The following is a 16,840-nucleotide window of genomic DNA, read 5'->3' as shown; positions in this document are numbered from 1 at the left end:
TGTGTTAATACTATATTTCGATATGTACTTATAATAAATGCATTTATATAAAATACTATAGTTAGATATGTATTTGTAATTATTACGCTGAGCTGTACCAAAACAAGCACTTCATCAGGCTGTAAACAACAGACAAGCTCTCCTGTTTTTGACACCTTTTATAATACTTTATTATAATAATGCTTTATAAATAAGCGATATCTTACAAATAGCTTTTATAGGGGATTTCTAAATTAAATGTTTATATATTTTTATTAAGGTTTTAAAATATTACCATCTGAATTCTGTAAATCTAAGTTGCTGCTGTTGGGGTTTGTTCCTACTGTGGTATTGCGACTTGAACCGTTCCACATTTCAACAACAAGCACGAGAAATGTAAAGTAATAACTTTTATTTTCTGCATCTCACCTGGCCTGAAAGAACCACAAAAGAATCATGGAATGGTTTGGGTGGGAAGGGACCTTAAAGCCCACCCAGTTCCACCCCCTTCCACTGTCCCAGGCCGCTTCAAGCCCCGAAGTCCAAATTGGCCTTGGGCACTTCAGGGATCCAGGGGCAGCCCCAGCTGCTCTGGGCACCCTGTGCCAGGGCCTGCCCACTCCCAAAAGCCAGCAGAGCCTGTTGTTTACCGGCGGGATGTGGGAAGCCGAGGAGGATAAAATCATAAAATTGATTTTTTACCGACGGTAACTGGGCCAAAGCGCTCGCGGCGGTCGCGGGCAGGAGGCCGCGCTCTGCGGCAGCTCCAGCGCGTCACGGAGGCAGCGAGGCCCCCCCATCGCGCCCTGCGGGGCCGGGGTGCGCCCCGCTCCTGCCTCACTGCCGGTCCGGTCCCACCGACCCCAGCAGGTCATGGACGCTACCCAAAAAAGAGCTCCCCGCCATCCCAAGCTCTCTAAGGGGCGCAGAAGCCGCGGCCGCCCGGCTCGGCGGGGCCGTCGCTCAGCCGCCACCGCCCCTCAGCGGGACCGCCGCACGGGCTCCGTCCACCATGGCCGGCCCCCTACCTCCGCTCAGCTGTACCTCCCCTCAGCCTCCCCTCAACATGGCCGGTCCCCCGCCTCCCCTCAGCAGCAGCAGCGGCGCCGCCGCCGCACCGTCACCGCCTCCCCTCAGCGGTCCCTCCCCTCAGCCTGCCCTCATCATGGCCGCCCCCCCGCCTTCCCTCAGCATCGGCACCGCCCCTCAGCTTCGCCCGCGGGTTCTTCCCGCCCGGCGCAGCCGCGGAGCAGCAGCCCGGGCGCGGAGCGGGCGGGAAGGACGGTGGGGCGTTGGTCGCGGTGCCGGCGGAGCGGGATGGCGCTGTCGCAGCAGTGCGAGGCGGCGTTCGGTACCGCGGACCTGTACGGTGTGCTGGGCGTGCGGCGCGGCGCGTCCGAGCAGGACATCCGCCGCGGCTACCACCGAGCCTCGCTGCGCCTGCACCCCGACCGCGTCCCGGCCGAGCAGAAGGAGGAGGCCACACGCCGCTTCCAGGTAAGGAGAGACCGGGGGAGAAAAGGAAGGAGAGACAGAGGGAGGGAGAGGAGCGGTGGCGGCCACCGGTGAGACCCAGAAGGGACTGGCGCCCTGATCCGCTGTCCCCCAAGTGACTGAACCCCGGGCAACCGACCCTGACTGTCCACTGACCAGCCCCGACCCCGAGTGCTCACCCCACTGACTAGCCCCGACCCCGAGTGCCCACCCCAGTGCTCCCTGGGTCCCTGATCCCCAAGTGACCGCTCCCCGGGTGACCTCCCGGCCACTCCCGTGTCCCGCAGATCCTGGGCAAGGTGTACGCCGTGCTGAGCGATGAGAAGCAGCGCGCAGTGTACGATGAGACGGGCATGGTGGATGAGGAGGCCGAGGCGCTGCAGGACGGGCGGGACTGGCTGGAGTACTGGCAGCTGCTGTTCAAGGTAAGAGCGGGATCGGGCTGGGAGACACCTCCCCTTTTGGTTTTTATGTGTTTTCTCCTGGTAAGTCCTGTAAGTCACAAAGCATCGCCTCTTTGCTCCAGGTCACCGTGAAAGACATCGAAGAGTTCAAGAGTAGCTACAAAAACTCGGAGGAAGAGCTGGCTGATGTGAAGGCAGCGTACATGACTTTCAAGGGCGACATGGATCGGATCATGGAGTCTGTGCTGTGCGTGGACTACACGGATGAGCCCAGGATACGGGAGATGATCGAGCGAGCCATCGACTCCGGGGAGGTGCCATCCTACAAGGCTTTTGTAAAGGAGTCAAAGCAGAAGATGATGTCCAGAAGAAAGCGGGTAGGTTGCAGCAATTACTTACCAGAACTTTTTCCCTTGGCAGAAATAAGTAACTCTGTTCCCAAGATGTTTGTCACAGGATTTCTGCATTACACCCCTTACTGTTCACATCTGGTCACCCATGGTCATCACCCCCCCCAACCCAAACCACTGTGAAAGGCTTTTCTACTTCTTTATTTCCTTATTATACACAATGGCTTATTACAGTTTAGCGTGTCCCTGCATTTATCTACAAAGCTGGGAGTTGCTGGAGTTAACAAAAACAAGCAAGTGGTGAAAACACATTTGGGTTGGCTCTGGCCTAAATGGACTCCTGTATGCTTTTGAACACTTTGTAGAATGTTATTTGCAAATCACAGCAACCTTTAAGTTATTGTAGTATCTACCAAAACAACAACAACAACAAAAAAAAAGGGTGTGGGAACAGGGTTGGGGACAAACATCACATGCAACACTGTGAAAGAGCAGGAAAGCTTCCTGCTCTGCTAAATGGTGGAACCAGAATGGGCTTCCCTTGCCTGATTCCTTATCTGTGGCCAAACTTGGAAACCCTTTGCACTCCCCTGCAGCTATTTGTACACAGATGCCCAAAAAGCATTTGGTAAGTCCTGTAAGACTTGGTCAGATAACATGCAAAACACTTCTTTAAAAAACCTTATTTGCTCTTTTAGGCAGAAAAAGAAGCTAAAGAGGCAAAAAAGGCTATAGATGAGCTGGGCCTAAGTGGAGAAAATGACTTGCAAGCGCTGATTAAAGTAAGGCTTCTTCAGTTTCTTGCAGATAATTTTGTTACTGGCTTATAATTGTGTTTTCCCTGAGCATCTTTGATTTTGGATCCTTGCATATCTTCTGGATTCCTGAGGTTAAAACCTGGCCTTAATGTTAACTATGTGCTTTAATTTAATTAGAATCAGAGTACAGTATGGATTTTATTACCTGTGTCTATTTTAAAATTTCCAAGAGTTAAATATTTGGAGTACTTATGGAATAACTTCTAGTTTTAGGTGGTTTCACAAGAGAGTTTTAATGATGATACTAAACTTCATGTAGCTTGTCTTTAATGTGTTTGATGCAGTTCAAGATTTTGTGTAGCTATCAAATGTCAATAGGATAAGCAGTTTGGGAAGTTCCAAAAGGTTTGAGTTTGGTTGGTTTTCTTTCCCCCCTGGCCAGCACCGAAGCAAAGAACGAGAAAAGGAAATGGATAACTTCTTTGCCCATCTGGAAGCCAAGTATGGCAACACTGCTAAGAAAGGAGGAAAGAAGACCTCAGGCAAGAAAAGAAAGGCAGAAGGAACAGCGTAGACCAAAATACCAGGTTTCACTTTGTGTGGAAACGTGGATTTGGGAGAATTTTGGGTGTTTTCTGGGCCCCAGTTTCAGACTGTGTGCATTGACTGGCTCTAAGTGGGAGGCATGACATGGAATCCATGCTGAACAAGGAAGTCAAGGCATTCCTGTGCTACTGTCTCCAACCCTTTGGGTGCTCTACAGCTGAGATCCACGTGTGCTGTTCACACATTTCTTCTGTAACAAACCTCCTGCTATTTTTAAAGGTCTTTGCACATCAGCTCAACAGGTCTTTTTCAGATATTCCAGTAGTTTTTATAAAGATAGTTTGGAAAATTGCTGATTTAATAAACTATAGAAGGTGGGTTTTTTTCAGAGTTTTGCTTTCTCACTTCTCTGTATGTTTTCTAAATAAGTTATTTAAAACAAGCCAATTGTGCTGATTCTTCTGATTTCAGTCAAATAAATCCTGCACACTTCCAGGGAGGATCATTTTTCAAAGGCATAGGAGGAGTCTCAAGGTGAACACTTTGAGAGCTGAAGGCTCTCACAGCTTCAGCAGCAGCTCCTGGGGGAAGCCAGAGGAAGATGGTCTCTCTGTTCCCTTTTACTTGTCTGCTCTGAAAAATAACCCTGATTCTGAGAAAGTAGAGCATATCATTGTGGTTTATAACACAGGGCTTGAAGGTTACTTTTATTACACAAAATAAATAAATAACAGTCCAGGAGCAGTCCCTGGTGTCAGCCATATGTACAAAAACCAAAAATGGCCTTAGGAGGCCACTGCATTTTTTAAACCCACTGAGTCCTCTAGGCTGTAAAGCACTACATCATATTTACAGAAGTCTATTCAAGTTTATTTGTCTGCTTTTGTAACTCTTGTGCTACAGAAAACTCCCTCGGTCCCTGAGGAATGGCACGGATACAAATGGGATTTTATCTGCACTTTGCCTGACATAACTGACATACTGCACTGTGTTCCAGAAGAGAAATTGTATTTTTGTATTTTGAAGTGGTTTAGTGAGTAGAGGTCTGTGGGGAGCATCAGCTTCTCTCTCTGATGACTTAAAATTGAGCTCAGAGCTGCTTTTTTTTTTTTTTTAACTTCTGGAAATGCAAAGGCAGGTTAACCCAGTTATATTTGCACAGTTCTCTGGTTTTGATTAAAGCATGTTTGGATCAACTGGACTCGTGAGCTTCAGTATGGATGAAAAATTATTGGCTGGTCTGGAGTGGGGAAATAGGGGAGCCACGTCATAAAGAATACTAACAAGGGTTTTTTTCTCTCTTTTGAACTGTAATTTGAAGAATAATAAGAAAATACAGGAAACCAGTGCTCTTTAATTGGACTAGAAAGGAACAACTTTTTCTGGAGAGTCCCAACTTCATTTAAATACAGCCAGTGGTTACCTCAGCTTGTTATTACATTTCAGTCTGACACTTACTGTTTGGGAGTAAGACCTTCAACTAATCACTTATTTTGAGAAGCCTGTACTTCATGGTTTCATTTGCCTTATCTCCTTATCTGGAGCCACAAGGCCAACTCCAGCAAATGCCTCTGCTAGCTCTGTCACACAGGGCAGACACAGCTCCTAAAAGCTCCATTGCATCAGTGGCTTCTGGAGCTCTACCTTGGAGTGAAGAAATCTTGTGTAATTATAGGTATTTTTACAAAGGGACACTGAGCTGTTCTGTGAAATTACTATAAAATGTCTCACCAGGAAGATTTTATTTCGAGTACAGTCTGAAACTACTTGAAGTAAGAAGTTTCTTTTTGCCTGTTCAACCTTCTTCAGTCACTGAGGAACAGGTAAAAGGTTTTGTTACAACTCAGGAAGAGGCAGTGATGTGCTGCCCTTGGAGCTGCCAGGTCACCTGCTCTGCTGCCTTGGTTCTACACACCTGTGTTCATACCTGCTGCAGCTACCACAGCATTCATCACTTGCCTAAGCTGAGTGCTTGCTTTTGCTAGTACAATATTGCTTTAAACATATTGAATCATATAAATACACTTTTAAAAAAATGTAAATCACTATGGCTGTGGAAGGCTGGGTTAACCTTCCTAAGGGAAAAATGAGCAGGTCCTGCAGTACCTGTAAGGACATGAACCTGTCACCAGCCTCATGGAAAACAGCACAAGCACAGACTGAGAGTGTTTGCTGGGTTTCCTAGGAGTTGGGCTTCACTGGAATGTAGTCACCCTTCCACTGGAGCATCACTTTCTCTACTGGTAGGAAATGGAATGTTTAAGTGCACCCCTTCTATCTTTGGCAGCTGCTGATTAGATTTATATAAAAATATCTATCTGTAAGGAAGGGTGTTTGAAAACTCTGTGTAAACAACGTTGACCTTGCTGGGAAAGAGAGGTGGTTTATGACTCTGGAGAGGGATGGATGGGTGGATGCTCCTCCATGGCACATCAGTGCCTCTGTTTGCTCTTTGTGCCTGATCCGCTTCGGCCGTGGGCTTTCACAGAGCCACGTGATGGAAGACCTGACAAACAAGAGATCATGGACAGCCTCAAGACTTTGGGAAGGAATTCCAGCTAAGTATCAAATACATCTCCTCTAGCCTGGAACTAAAATCTCTTTTTAGTCTAACACATGGCTACCAACTGCATTATTTATAACTTTCAAAAAGGGCAAAGCTTGTGTTTGCCGAGTTGCTGCATTGCAGGGAGCGCTTGCATTCCTTGATATTTCACTAAGTATTCATGTCTACAAAGCTTTTCTGCTAATTTCAATTGTTTTTGTCAATACAGCAGTCATAAAACTCATCTTGTTTTTTTTTTTTTTTTTTTGGCGGGGGGGGGGTGTGAGGGGACAGATAATTATTTAATTGCAGTAGGAACCACTCCTTGCTTGTTTACAAAACAGTTACTTCAGTTTTAGTGCCTTTGTTAACCTCAAGTTACTATTTCTGTTTAAGCTGACAACTGCTTTGAAAACTTGGACACTCAGAGGTGCTGGGGCTGATGACATTAAGATTCCTTACTTGATTTAAATATTTGGTGGTAAGAAAAACAAAAAACCCAAAATGCACTCAACTGTACTCTGGAGTAGAGTAGGACATAGCAAGCATAACATCTGTATAATGGCAAATTAAAGACATGGATGGAACTCTGAAAAAGTGTAAATTACCTGTAGGAATGTACCCCTGTAGGAAATGCATCCCTGTCCCAAAAGCCTCCTTTGTTTGCTCTTACTAAACCCTGTGACTGATGGGCATACCTGAACTTGTGGATCCTTTCCTTGTCCAGGATTGATTACTGTAATCAATAACAGTGCAAGAACGGCGGCGCTGGGAATGGGGCTGGAAAAACAGCTCAAGTTATTTCTGTTTGCATGAAAAAAAATCAGCAAGATTATAATACAACTAAAAACTGCTTAAACACTTGTATTTGGTAATGAGTTAGATGTTGTGAAGGTCTAAGGAAAGTTTTAAAGAAAGGTCAAATCAACTTTAGAAGCAGAAAATACACTTTTCTAACACTTCTTTAGAATGATCACTGTGCCAGTTAGAGGTAGTCTTTCCAATTCAGGATATTGCACTGTTCCAAAGCTGATTTTATAACTGCTGAGTCCAGGATGTTGAAATTATACACAGAAACCAATCAAGCAGCTATTTAAAAGCTGTGCTGAAATGACAGCTTTCAGCACAGCTGAAAGGTGCCAGTAGAGTAGGAGTTCCAATAAATTAAACTGAGAGTATTTGATACTGAAACAGACTGGACATGGATTGATGTTAATTCTCAAAGCACCCTTTTCAGTAATTAAGGATGATCTGGTGTAATTAGCCATGCTTTACCGAGGATGTGCTGGTTGTGCTAGGCCTGGAGAAGGGATCAGGTAAGAACAGCTGCTCCTGGAGCTGCTGGGGAGTGTCTTCTTGTGTCGTGACACTGTGAGCACGGCTCGAGTTCCCTCGAGGTTTCTGCAAGGACAGAAACAGAGTTATGGCTTTTTCTTACTGCAGCAGTTCATTAAAAATAATTAACCCAGGAATTAAAGCTAATTTTCAAACTGAATTACTTTATACCTAGTTATGAGGAGGGAAACATTGAATTTGCATTAGAACTAAGCAGGTAAGCATGGGTGATGCTGTTGCTCAAAACTGATACAACATTTTTCTATTTCATCATCTTTTGACCTTCTGTCACGAAACAAGAAATAAATTGGAACTCTTGGGCTGGGTAATTTGACCGGCAGTGATAACAACTTTAGATTACCCAGTAATAAAATGAGATTCTTGTGCCTGTTACCGTTTGCCTGTGAGATCCTGTGGTGCTCCCACGCTCTGCCACCGTGGTGGTGGCAATGGGTGGCAGGGGGTGATTTCTGTTCAGCAGCAGTGGGGAGGGTGAGGTCAGCTGCTCCTGTGCAGTCAGGCTGGAATGCACCAGTAAGAACAGAAAAAACACACAGTTAATATGTTAGGCAGGTGGAAAGGTGCAATGTTGTCAGTTTCTTTGGCCTTCTGGAGTTGACTGTTCTGTAACAATACCTTGGAAAAGCTTCAAACCATCTAAAAAAGACTTTCCTAGTGCACTCTACTTACATTTTAAAATATATTTTGTCAAGCAAATTGTATTCTATTTGCCATCTGTATGGCAGTTGTTTTCTGTTCAGTGGGCAGCTTTTCTTTATGTCTTCCACAACCAATCCTCCCTCAGGAGGGGACATCTGCTGAGAAGAGGCCATTGAATGTCATTGCCTGGCTGATAAGAACTACAGCAGCCCATTGGGAGATGTGAGCCCAGAGGGAGAAGCCAAGCATTGCTACCCAGATATAATCTGAGATTCTGGAACACCAGCACAGCTTCTGCACTGGATTCCCACAGGAACAGCACCTGCCTCTTCCCCTGGATCTTCAGAGGAAGACTCCACCCTTTTCTACGGGATCCCTGTTCCAACAGAACCAGCCTGACACTGCAGGAGGGCTGCAGCCACATTTCCAATGGGACTGCTACCAACACCCTGACCCACAGGGTGTCAGGCTGGGTTCTGACTCTGCCAGTGTTGTTTTGGTTTACTGCATTGTTAATTTTATCTTTTTATTTTCTTCCCTATTAAAGAACTGTTATTTCCTGCTCTCGTATTTTTTACCTGAGAGACCCTTAATTTAAAATTCAGAGCAATACAGAGAGGGGAGGTTTACATTTTCCATTTCAGGGGAGGCTCCTGCCTTCCTTAGCAGACACCTGTCTTTCCAAACCTAGACACATTTTAATAAAGGAGAGATGTCAATATTTCTTACATTGACTGAAGCCTGAGGAAAAGGAACAGAAACACAAAATACTGGAAGGAGAAACACCAGTTATGAAGGGACAAGGAATAAGTCTCTCAACAGTATGTGACAAGAAGTCAACCAACTGGATGAATTTATAGATAAACAACAAAAATAGAAGCAAACTACATCAATTTAGAACATGTGAAATAGACAGATCTATCAAATCCTACATTGTTTCCTCATACCCTGTGGTCCCTGTAAATGACTCCATTCAGTCAGGTCATTGTGCAAAATAAAAGAAAGATATTCTAGATGTGACTGAGGGCTCACTAAGAGCCCTTTGGTCAGTCAGATAACCTATTTGAACATCTTTATCGTCTGGGTTAGGATAACAACATGCAGTATGACCTCCAAAAATTGAAGAATTTTAAATTCATCTTGAAAATAGTTGGCAGAAAGAGACAGCCATGTCAAGGAAGAGATGCTGGCATTCAATTTGCTTGCAGAGGACAGACTGAGATCTATTGCTCACGTGCAAAACTACCTGAATATGGGAATGTGTGTGATTCACTGAACATCAGCTTTAAGGACTCAGCTTTCTCAGGGTAGTTGTGCTTTAAGGGGCAGCTCCTCTCCCTGCCCAGGGCTGCTCTCTGAGCCTGGTGCTGTTCTGGGGACCTACAGGCGCCTGCAGACGTCGTCCCCGGAGCGCGGGGTCCCGATGGGATGCAGGGTCCGTGGGGGAGGGTTCCTCCTCCTGGTGCAGCGGGACAGGGACGAGGTGCTGAGCTCCAGGGGACGGTTTGGCCACGCCCGGGTGGAGAGCAGGGAGCTCGAACCTGGCCGTTTGTCATCCAGCTCCCTAACAACAACAACAACAACAACAACAACAACAACAAAATTACAAGACCAAAAGACACATAGTCAGCTGTAGCCATGATATTCTCTGAAAAATCCCTTTGCCAGGATTTTTTTCTCCTGAGAAGCTGAGAGGCCTCAAGAACAAAATGTAAACAATAATTATCTGCTGCTGTGGAATGCAACTGGTGCATCTTTGATTGGTCTCATGTGGTTGTCTTTAATTAATGCCCAATCACAGTCCAGCTGTCTCGGACTCGCTGGTCAGTCACAAGATTTTGTTATCATTCCACTTCTTTCCTTTCAAGCCTTCTGATGAAATCTTTTCTTCTATTCTTTTAGTATGGTTTTAATATATCATTAACTTTTAATGTAATATATATAATAAAATAATAAATCAGCCTTCTGAAACATGGAGTCAAGATTATGGTCTCTTCCCATGTTGGGATTGCCTGCAAACTTCCACAATCAGCATGACAACAGCTGTTAGCAAAGTGCTCACCTACAGGTGACTTGAATCATAAAATATGTGGGCAGAAATTATGTGTATTGATTATTAATGTTACTTGTGGTAATCACATATGCTCTGAACAGAGAGAGACATAGCTCTCCCAGGATTTTCCAGAGAAGCTGTGAGAAAGCTCAGAGAAAAGAATGAGAAACAATTCTTATCTTCACTTGCTGCACCTGTTGTTGTGCAGATGTGGAATGTGTTATGGAGATTTGTTTACCAAAGGGTAATTGAACACTAGTGATGATGTTTGAATTCATTGACCAATTAGATCTGTCTGTATCAGACTGTCTGAAAAGGATGATAAGTTTCTTAGCAATATAGTATAATATGGTATAATATAGTATAATAAAGCAATTAATCAACCTTCTACAATCATGGAGTCATAACTCATTATTCCCCAATCAGGGGCTCACTGCTATGACAGTAACTATATCAATTTTCACAGAGGACAAATAAACAAATAACCAAGCAGGAAAATAACTATAACTAATAACTAACTGCTTTCTCTGACAGAGGAATTTATCTTACAAGGTTTTGGGTTGAATCCCTCTCACTGAGAGACTGCTCTACTTTATTTACTACAGGTGATCTGTAGCTCTTACAGTGTTTTCTCCACTACAGGCAGGCTCCTTTGGTGTAACTGGATCCCATGGATCACCATCAAGCCATTCAGGTTACGCTGAGAACTACTACTTGACCCTTGAGAGAGACTTACCTGAAATTAAAACAAAATAAGTAAATTACTGTTTGGCAGAGACACACACACACAAATATTTATAGACTTTGTATATCACTTTGGAGAAAAGTCATTAATTTCTTCCATGACATCCAGATATATACTCAGTTATATTATTTCCCCAGCTAGGGGATCTTAGCATTTAATTTTTTTGGAATGATAGTGCTTAGAAAATGTCCTAATAATATCTTCCAACTGAGCAGCTCATTTGCTGATCTTCCAACAATGACTATAATCAGAAGCTTTACGAAAATAATTTTCAGCGTATATTGACATTTTATGTCAAGAACAGATCTGCAAAGTCCTCTTCTGAGATACAGACTGATGTGAGAAAAAAACCCCATCATATTCCACCCACCATAAGAAGAGCAAGTAGAAAATAGCAGAGCTTTAATCCCATACATACTTGAGGTGTTTTTCTCCTCTTTTTGCTTTTGCGGCCACCTCTGGGTTTTGGGCACTACACACACAATAAGGGGACACAAGGGATAGGCAGGGGGAAGAAATAAAGGATAAAGAAATAAAAAGACATAAGAAGGAGAGAGCTGAATTAAAATGGAATAAACAGGTAACACCTTGGTGCTCACCACTCTAGATGCAAATCATCTAAAGTAGATTTTACAGTTAAATTCAGTGTCTGAGGGAAAAAAAAACTGGTTTAGAACTGCAGAAATTTCTCCCTTCTTGCTGGATGAATTAACTATTATTGTGAGAATGGGATCCCACACACACACTCCTCAATCTCACCATTTAATTAAAACATTAAACTGTGGAAAGAACTACATCCTGAATCAACAGCCACCACATGGCTGTCACACACCGACATAAAATACTGTTTCAAGGAGGAAAGTAGGAATTAAAACATCCAACTGAGTAACAACAGGACTAAAGTGTCAGAAAGGACAGGCAGCGTTCACACAAAGTCCAAACCAGTTATTGACCTAAACAGAACCACTCTGTCTGCTGAGGCAACACTGTGATTCATCCCCACACAAAACAACAGCTGGTTAAAAATCCTTACCAGGTTTGATGCCACCGAGGGCATCTTTGTGTGTGGCACCCGAGGTAACAGTGCTGGCAGAGGATCCAACTGCAAAGGGCTTCTGGCATCGGCTCGGAGCGTTTCCACTGCTATGATATTTTTCTCATCATCTGTGCAAAGCAACAGAATTTCTGTCAATATTGGCATTGCTAGTCATTGCCAGTGCTATGAATCTTTTTTTTTTTTTTAGAGAGAGTCCTCTTGGGTGATAAGCTCTGCTAAGTTTTTTGAAGATGTATTTCACACTGTTAGCAGAATAACCTTTTTATTCCCACTGAAGAGATCATTCCCAAATATATCACTTAGCAAAATTAGCTGAAATCCCCTTTTGAGCCACTCACCTTCACTGTAAATCCTTACCAGAGGCTGACCCTTCCCAATGCCTGCAGATCAATTCTTCCATGCAGACCAGGACTTCACTCCACACATCATCAAACACAAAGGTGAGCACAGAATCCTTCATGCAGGAATAGGGAGAGACAGGAGGAAACCCCAATTTCCGTCTGCCAGAGGACAGTCCCATTTTCCTCTCGTGCAACTCCTCCTCCCTGTAAAAATATAAGCATTACCTGCACCAGAAACTATATTTACTTTTAGTTTTCCCACTGACCTCAGTGAGAAATGACTGACCCACCCTGGTCTCCCTATACAGAATGATTATAAATCATATTCCATGAACAATAATTTACCCATGAGATCAAATTCACAGCAAAAAAATCAGAATAATTTGTTACAGTGAAATTTCTTCATCACATTGTTAGGCTCCATATCTAATGTCAGGACAGAATCCTGAAGACAAAAGAGTGATATTTTTTGCTGCAGCAATGCCTCTCTAGTCTGGTAAAACCAAGAAACATAACAATTTTAATTTAATGGTCCATGCAGATAAGTGGCTTTAATTATTAAAACCAATTAAGTAGTCAGGAACTGACAGCACCCTCCAGAGTCCTTACCCAGGTCATATGTTCATACTGTAAGGCTGAATAATGTAAAGGGGTAAAAAGATAAATATAGTGGTAATTGTTTCTTGACAAGCATAAAATCCACTCTAGTTCTTAAAACTACCACTGAAAAAAATCCAAAAAGGTACAATTCTACCCAAAACAGAAGCAGCACACTGCTGTTGCATAACTAACAGCAGTGAATTTGACATAGTGTAAAAACTAAATGGTGTTTAAACATGTATTATTAAATACACAGGCTCTTAGTTAGGATGGAATGAATTATTCAAACCAAGCCCAAAAATGGACAGTGTGAAAAATGATCAAAAACTTCCTAAACATAATTTAGTGAAAGAAATTGTCGTAGGAAATAGGTTGGGAAAATTCCCAGTGCCCAGGCAACCTCAGGCCTTTGAGAGGTCTGTAGAGAAAAGATCAATCAATCAATTAATCAAGTATGTGTATCTTAACTGCAGGAACCCCAGGACAGTATTTTAATCTTCAATACCTACACATCTCTGTGGTCAAATGCCAAGTATTCCTCCACTATGCCTTCAGAGAGAATGACTTCCTCTTCCCCTTCACCTCTCTCTGAGGAACACAAGGTGGGAGGCTTGGAAGGGTTGGCCTTTTTGTGAGCAGGAGCAACAAAAAGAGGCACCTTCTTGCCCAAAACACTCAATCTGGACAGGTGACAGTTTTCAGAAAGCAGAAAGAAAGAGAAGTTGTTATTCCACTTCAATAATTGAGAGACAAGTATGGTTGTTAAGGGCAAGCAGTAGAGAGGCCAAAAAAACCTATTTATTAAAGTAACAACTTCTGGTTTGGATACCTTTTAATTCTTGCTAAGGAATCTGAAATTTCAGGGAAACAATATCCAAAGCTGGTAAGAAAGCATTCTGAAACATTAAATAATAAAAGCAGCACTAACATTGCTTTGTATTTTTTAAAGTCTAGGCAAATCCAACAGATGATTATTAATAAAACCAGCTACAGTACATGCATATTCTTGAGAAATCAGCAGCAGCAAAGATATTTCTATTTACTGGCCAGTTCACTGTAGTCAGCAAAAGCAGTTATGTGTTCTTGCTATTCTAAGTGTACTAAATTCAGTTAAAAAGGGGGAAAAAAAGAAAAAAAGAAAAAAAGAAAAAAAGAAAAAAAGAAAAAAAAAGAAAAAAAGAAAAAAAAGAAAAAAAGAAAAAAAGAAAAAAAGAAAAAAAAGAAAAAAAGAAAAAAAGAAAAAGAGTGCGCTGTGTTCAAAACTCAGCCTAACAGGAAGGCTGCACTCTCTAAGAAGCAGAGGACAAATCTTCCTTCCCACCTTGGCATGATCCAGGCTCACTGCTGGTACTTACTCATCAGAATCCTTTTCCTGTGGTGAACTTACATCGGAGGGAGCCAAACTGCCCGAGGGGGAACTGGAGTACCATCCATACCCTTCATCTGTGGGGGCCACCACCTGCTTCCCCACCACCCTGCCACAGCAAAAGCAGAGGAGAAACACAGCAGAAAACCTTGGCAGTGCACTTATTGAAGGGTCTAAGAACAGCAGCAAATCCTAAAAGTTCTCCTGGGAAGCTGTGCAGTTTTCCTGGTGACACCTTCACTTTTCTAAGAAAATTCTGCTCTGTTAGTGCCAAGTCAGTCACAGATGGCAACAAACCTCTGTCAAGGCACCACGTGTGAGGTAAAAGGATGTTTATTAATGACAGGCAGGCACATCACCAGAGTGATCTTTTTATCTCTAGCTACTGCATAGCTGCATAAACCCACCCTGCCCCGCTTTAAAAGCAACTGTGGGCCTTGTTGGGAAGGTAGCAGCATCAGCCCTTTAATAAAATACCTGAGATGAGGAAAGCTGGAGGACCACTGATGGCATTCTTCCCTCAGTCCCTCAACATGAATGGTCTCTTTCTGCTCATACAGAAGCTCATCAATTTGTCTGAACATCTGCTGAACTTGTTGTGTGGCAGCTTTGTCAAATTCCTGGAGAGGAAAGAAAATACCTCGTGAATAACATTTGCATGGGTTTTTAAATTGATCTTTTGAAATATAACTGGAAAACACAACTATTTGTTTAGAGCTTAGCAGGACTGCAGAAAAAGATTTTAACTTTAAATTATTTTCTCCCAGAGATGATGCAGCCAGCTCTTAAGATGGATGGCAGCCACATAAAAAGATTACATTGACATAGCAGAAAAAACTATTAAAACATTTAGAAATATTATTATATTAAGCTACAAGACTTAAAGGAATCAAAACAGGAAGGATAAAATTCAGTAATATTTTAATGCAATGGAAGATTTGTTGTTTCCAGTGTCCACAAACAGCAGCAACACAAAAAGCAATGCAGGCTGGTGGGAAGCACTGAATCTGAGAGATGGTCAGGCCCTTTGTTACATATGATAGAAAGCAGGGCCAGTTCTGGGATCATTTAAAAATAAACAGCTCCATCTCACCTCCCAGAAGGCAACAGCACACTAGGCTTTGGTAGAAGGAGCATAAATCAAACATTTCAAAATGAAAATAATGTTTTAGGGGCTTCCCATATTTTGAGAAACATGCAAGGATGCAGAAGTTTGATAAACTCACAGCAAGTATCTGAAAGTCATCCAGCCATGGCTGGGGCTCCACAATAACAGCATTTATACATACACTTGGGCATAAATTACTTGCTTTTCCAAAATTTTTAATGGAAATGCAGAATATTTACAGAATAGTATGAGCCTAATGTGTTTTGAACAGAAAGATGGAAAGCAGTAAAAAAGATGTTCTTTCTTTAATCAGCACCATGATTTTTTGACAGATCCAATCATTTTTGTTCTGAGATGTCTTTGCAGTGGTATCTCAAGTGTCTTTCTGTGCTCCATTTGGCTTGAATGATGATGTTCTACTCACATCATAGCCCCAAGAGAAGACTGAGCTGTCTTCTGTGGAGGTGTCAGCACAACCCTGACTCGCAGTCCGTGCATCCCCACGATCATCCGATCCCTTCCGGATTACTGACTCCCTGAAATGCCCATGTCGAGCCAAAAACAAAAATAAAGAGAAAGCAAATCAGCCCACAATGAACAATGTCAGATGGAGTGTGTCAGTAAACAAAGCCTGGCTGTGCCAGAACAGCTGGATCAGATGTGTCAGGACAAGTACCTGGAGCTCTGGGCTCGGTCTTCAGCCGTGGGTGTGGCTGAGCACACCTGAGCCCGTGGCTCTGGCGGTGGGTGATGCCTCAGGGCATGTTTGGGGAGTCCTCGTCTGGAGAAACAGAAGTGGAACTTGGCATAACTTACAAGAATTAACATTTACAGAGTTCCCGGTAAGTTTTATAGGTTTTTCTTTCCTGCTTCTCAAGGACTGTCCACACATTTATTACTATTACAAAGCTAATTCTTGTCGCCAAAGCTCTAGATTTAAGGTGTCAAAACTAACTCTAGGATAAATATGGAGTTAAAGGTCTTGGCTTCAAAATCAGTTAAACTTAAACCTAAGATGCTCGAATTGAGGTACAGCTTCCTAAAAGCAGAGATGACGCCATTATCCCTGTAGATTAATTACATTGAATGAAATGAAATACAACAAGAGTAAACGAGCCGAGTAAGTCAGAACTGACCCAACTCTTGGGTCAGGGCACAAGAGCCAGCTACAGGGATTTAATCGCGCTCTGTCCCACCGGTGTCCGGCCGGGACCGGTGCTCAGGAATCCCGGGAATGCCGGGAAACATCTCCCGTCGGGGACAGGGGGTGACCGGGCCGTCACGGGGCCCTGCTCGGTGCTGGGGGCAGCGCGGGCGGCAGGCCCAGGAGCGGGGCCGGGGGGATCGCGACCGGGACCGCGCTGGGGCTCGGAGCCGCGCGGGGCACCGGGGGAGCGGCGGCCACTCACGGCTGCACCGGTTTCCGCGCGTATCGCGATATCATCCTCAGCGCCGCCGCCCCGCCGCCGCCATTGCGCCGCTCCTCCCCAGGGGCGGAG

The 16,840-nt window shown here is 43.8% G+C and overlaps 2 protein-coding genes across 2 annotated transcripts; one reads left to right on the top strand and one right to left on the bottom strand.

The window, feature by feature from the left end:
* Positions 1-1,239: 1,239 nt before the first annotated feature.
* DNAJC9 (DnaJ heat shock protein family (Hsp40) member C9) lies at positions 1,240-3,921 on the top strand. Its single transcript, XM_036385382.1, has 5 exons — positions 1,240-1,476; positions 1,761-1,898; positions 2,000-2,254; positions 2,926-3,009; positions 3,428-3,921. Exons 1-5 carry the CDS (start codon positions 1,297-1,299, stop codon positions 3,557-3,559), a joined length of 789 nt encoding a protein of 262 aa, XP_036241275.1. The 5' UTR covers positions 1,240-1,296; the 3' UTR covers positions 3,560-3,921.
* On the bottom strand, positions 2,411-16,810 carry FAM149B1 (family with sequence similarity 149 member B1). Its single transcript, XM_036385381.2, has 15 exons — positions 16,751-16,810; positions 16,018-16,122; positions 15,766-15,877; positions 14,711-14,853; positions 14,223-14,342; positions 13,377-13,547; positions 12,284-12,471; positions 11,903-12,033; positions 11,288-11,341; positions 10,748-10,860; positions 9,456-9,635; positions 7,806-7,932; positions 7,352-7,477; positions 6,775-6,856; positions 2,411-6,037 (listed from the first exon to the last, which is right to left on the bottom strand). The coding sequence occupies exons 1-15, from the start codon at positions 16,783-16,785 to the stop codon at positions 5,964-5,966; spliced, it is 1,761 nt and encodes a 586-aa protein (XP_036241274.1). The 5' UTR covers positions 16,786-16,810; the 3' UTR covers positions 2,411-5,963.
* Between the last annotated feature and the right edge of the window lie 30 nt (positions 16,811-16,840).

Source organism: Molothrus ater, chromosome 8, assembly GCF_012460135.2.
Source record: "Molothrus ater isolate BHLD 08-10-18 breed brown headed cowbird chromosome 8, BPBGC_Mater_1.1, whole genome shotgun sequence".
In the NCBI taxonomy this organism is placed as follows: domain Eukaryota; kingdom Metazoa; phylum Chordata; class Aves; order Passeriformes; family Icteridae; genus Molothrus; species Molothrus ater.
This window is presented reverse-complemented; position numbering and strand designations above follow the sequence as displayed.

Bases quoted from the DNA above. Each gene is read 5' to 3' on its own strand.
- FAM149B1 (XM_036385381.2), bottom strand. From the start codon at position 16,785: ATGATATCGCGATACGCGCGGAAACCGGTGCAGCC. The intron at 12,472-13,376 runs GTAGGTATTGAA...ATATTTTTACAG, and splicing joins GCATTTGACCACAGAGATGT to GGAGGAGGAGTTGCACGAGA. The intron at 7,478-7,805 runs GTAACAGGCACA...CTGTCCTTGCAG, and splicing joins CAGGATCTCACAGGCAAACG to AAACCTCGAGGGAACTCGAG.
- DNAJC9 (XM_036385382.1), top strand. From the start codon at position 1,297: ATGGCGCTGTCGCAGCAGTGCGAGGCGGCGTTCGGTACCGCGGACCTG. The intron at 1,477-1,760 runs GTAAGGAGAGAC...CGTGTCCCGCAG, and splicing joins AGGCCACACGCCGCTTCCAG to ATCCTGGGCAAGGTGTACGC. The intron at 1,899-1,999 runs GTAAGAGCGGGA...TCTTTGCTCCAG, and splicing joins ACTGGCAGCTGCTGTTCAAG to GTCACCGTGAAAGACATCGA.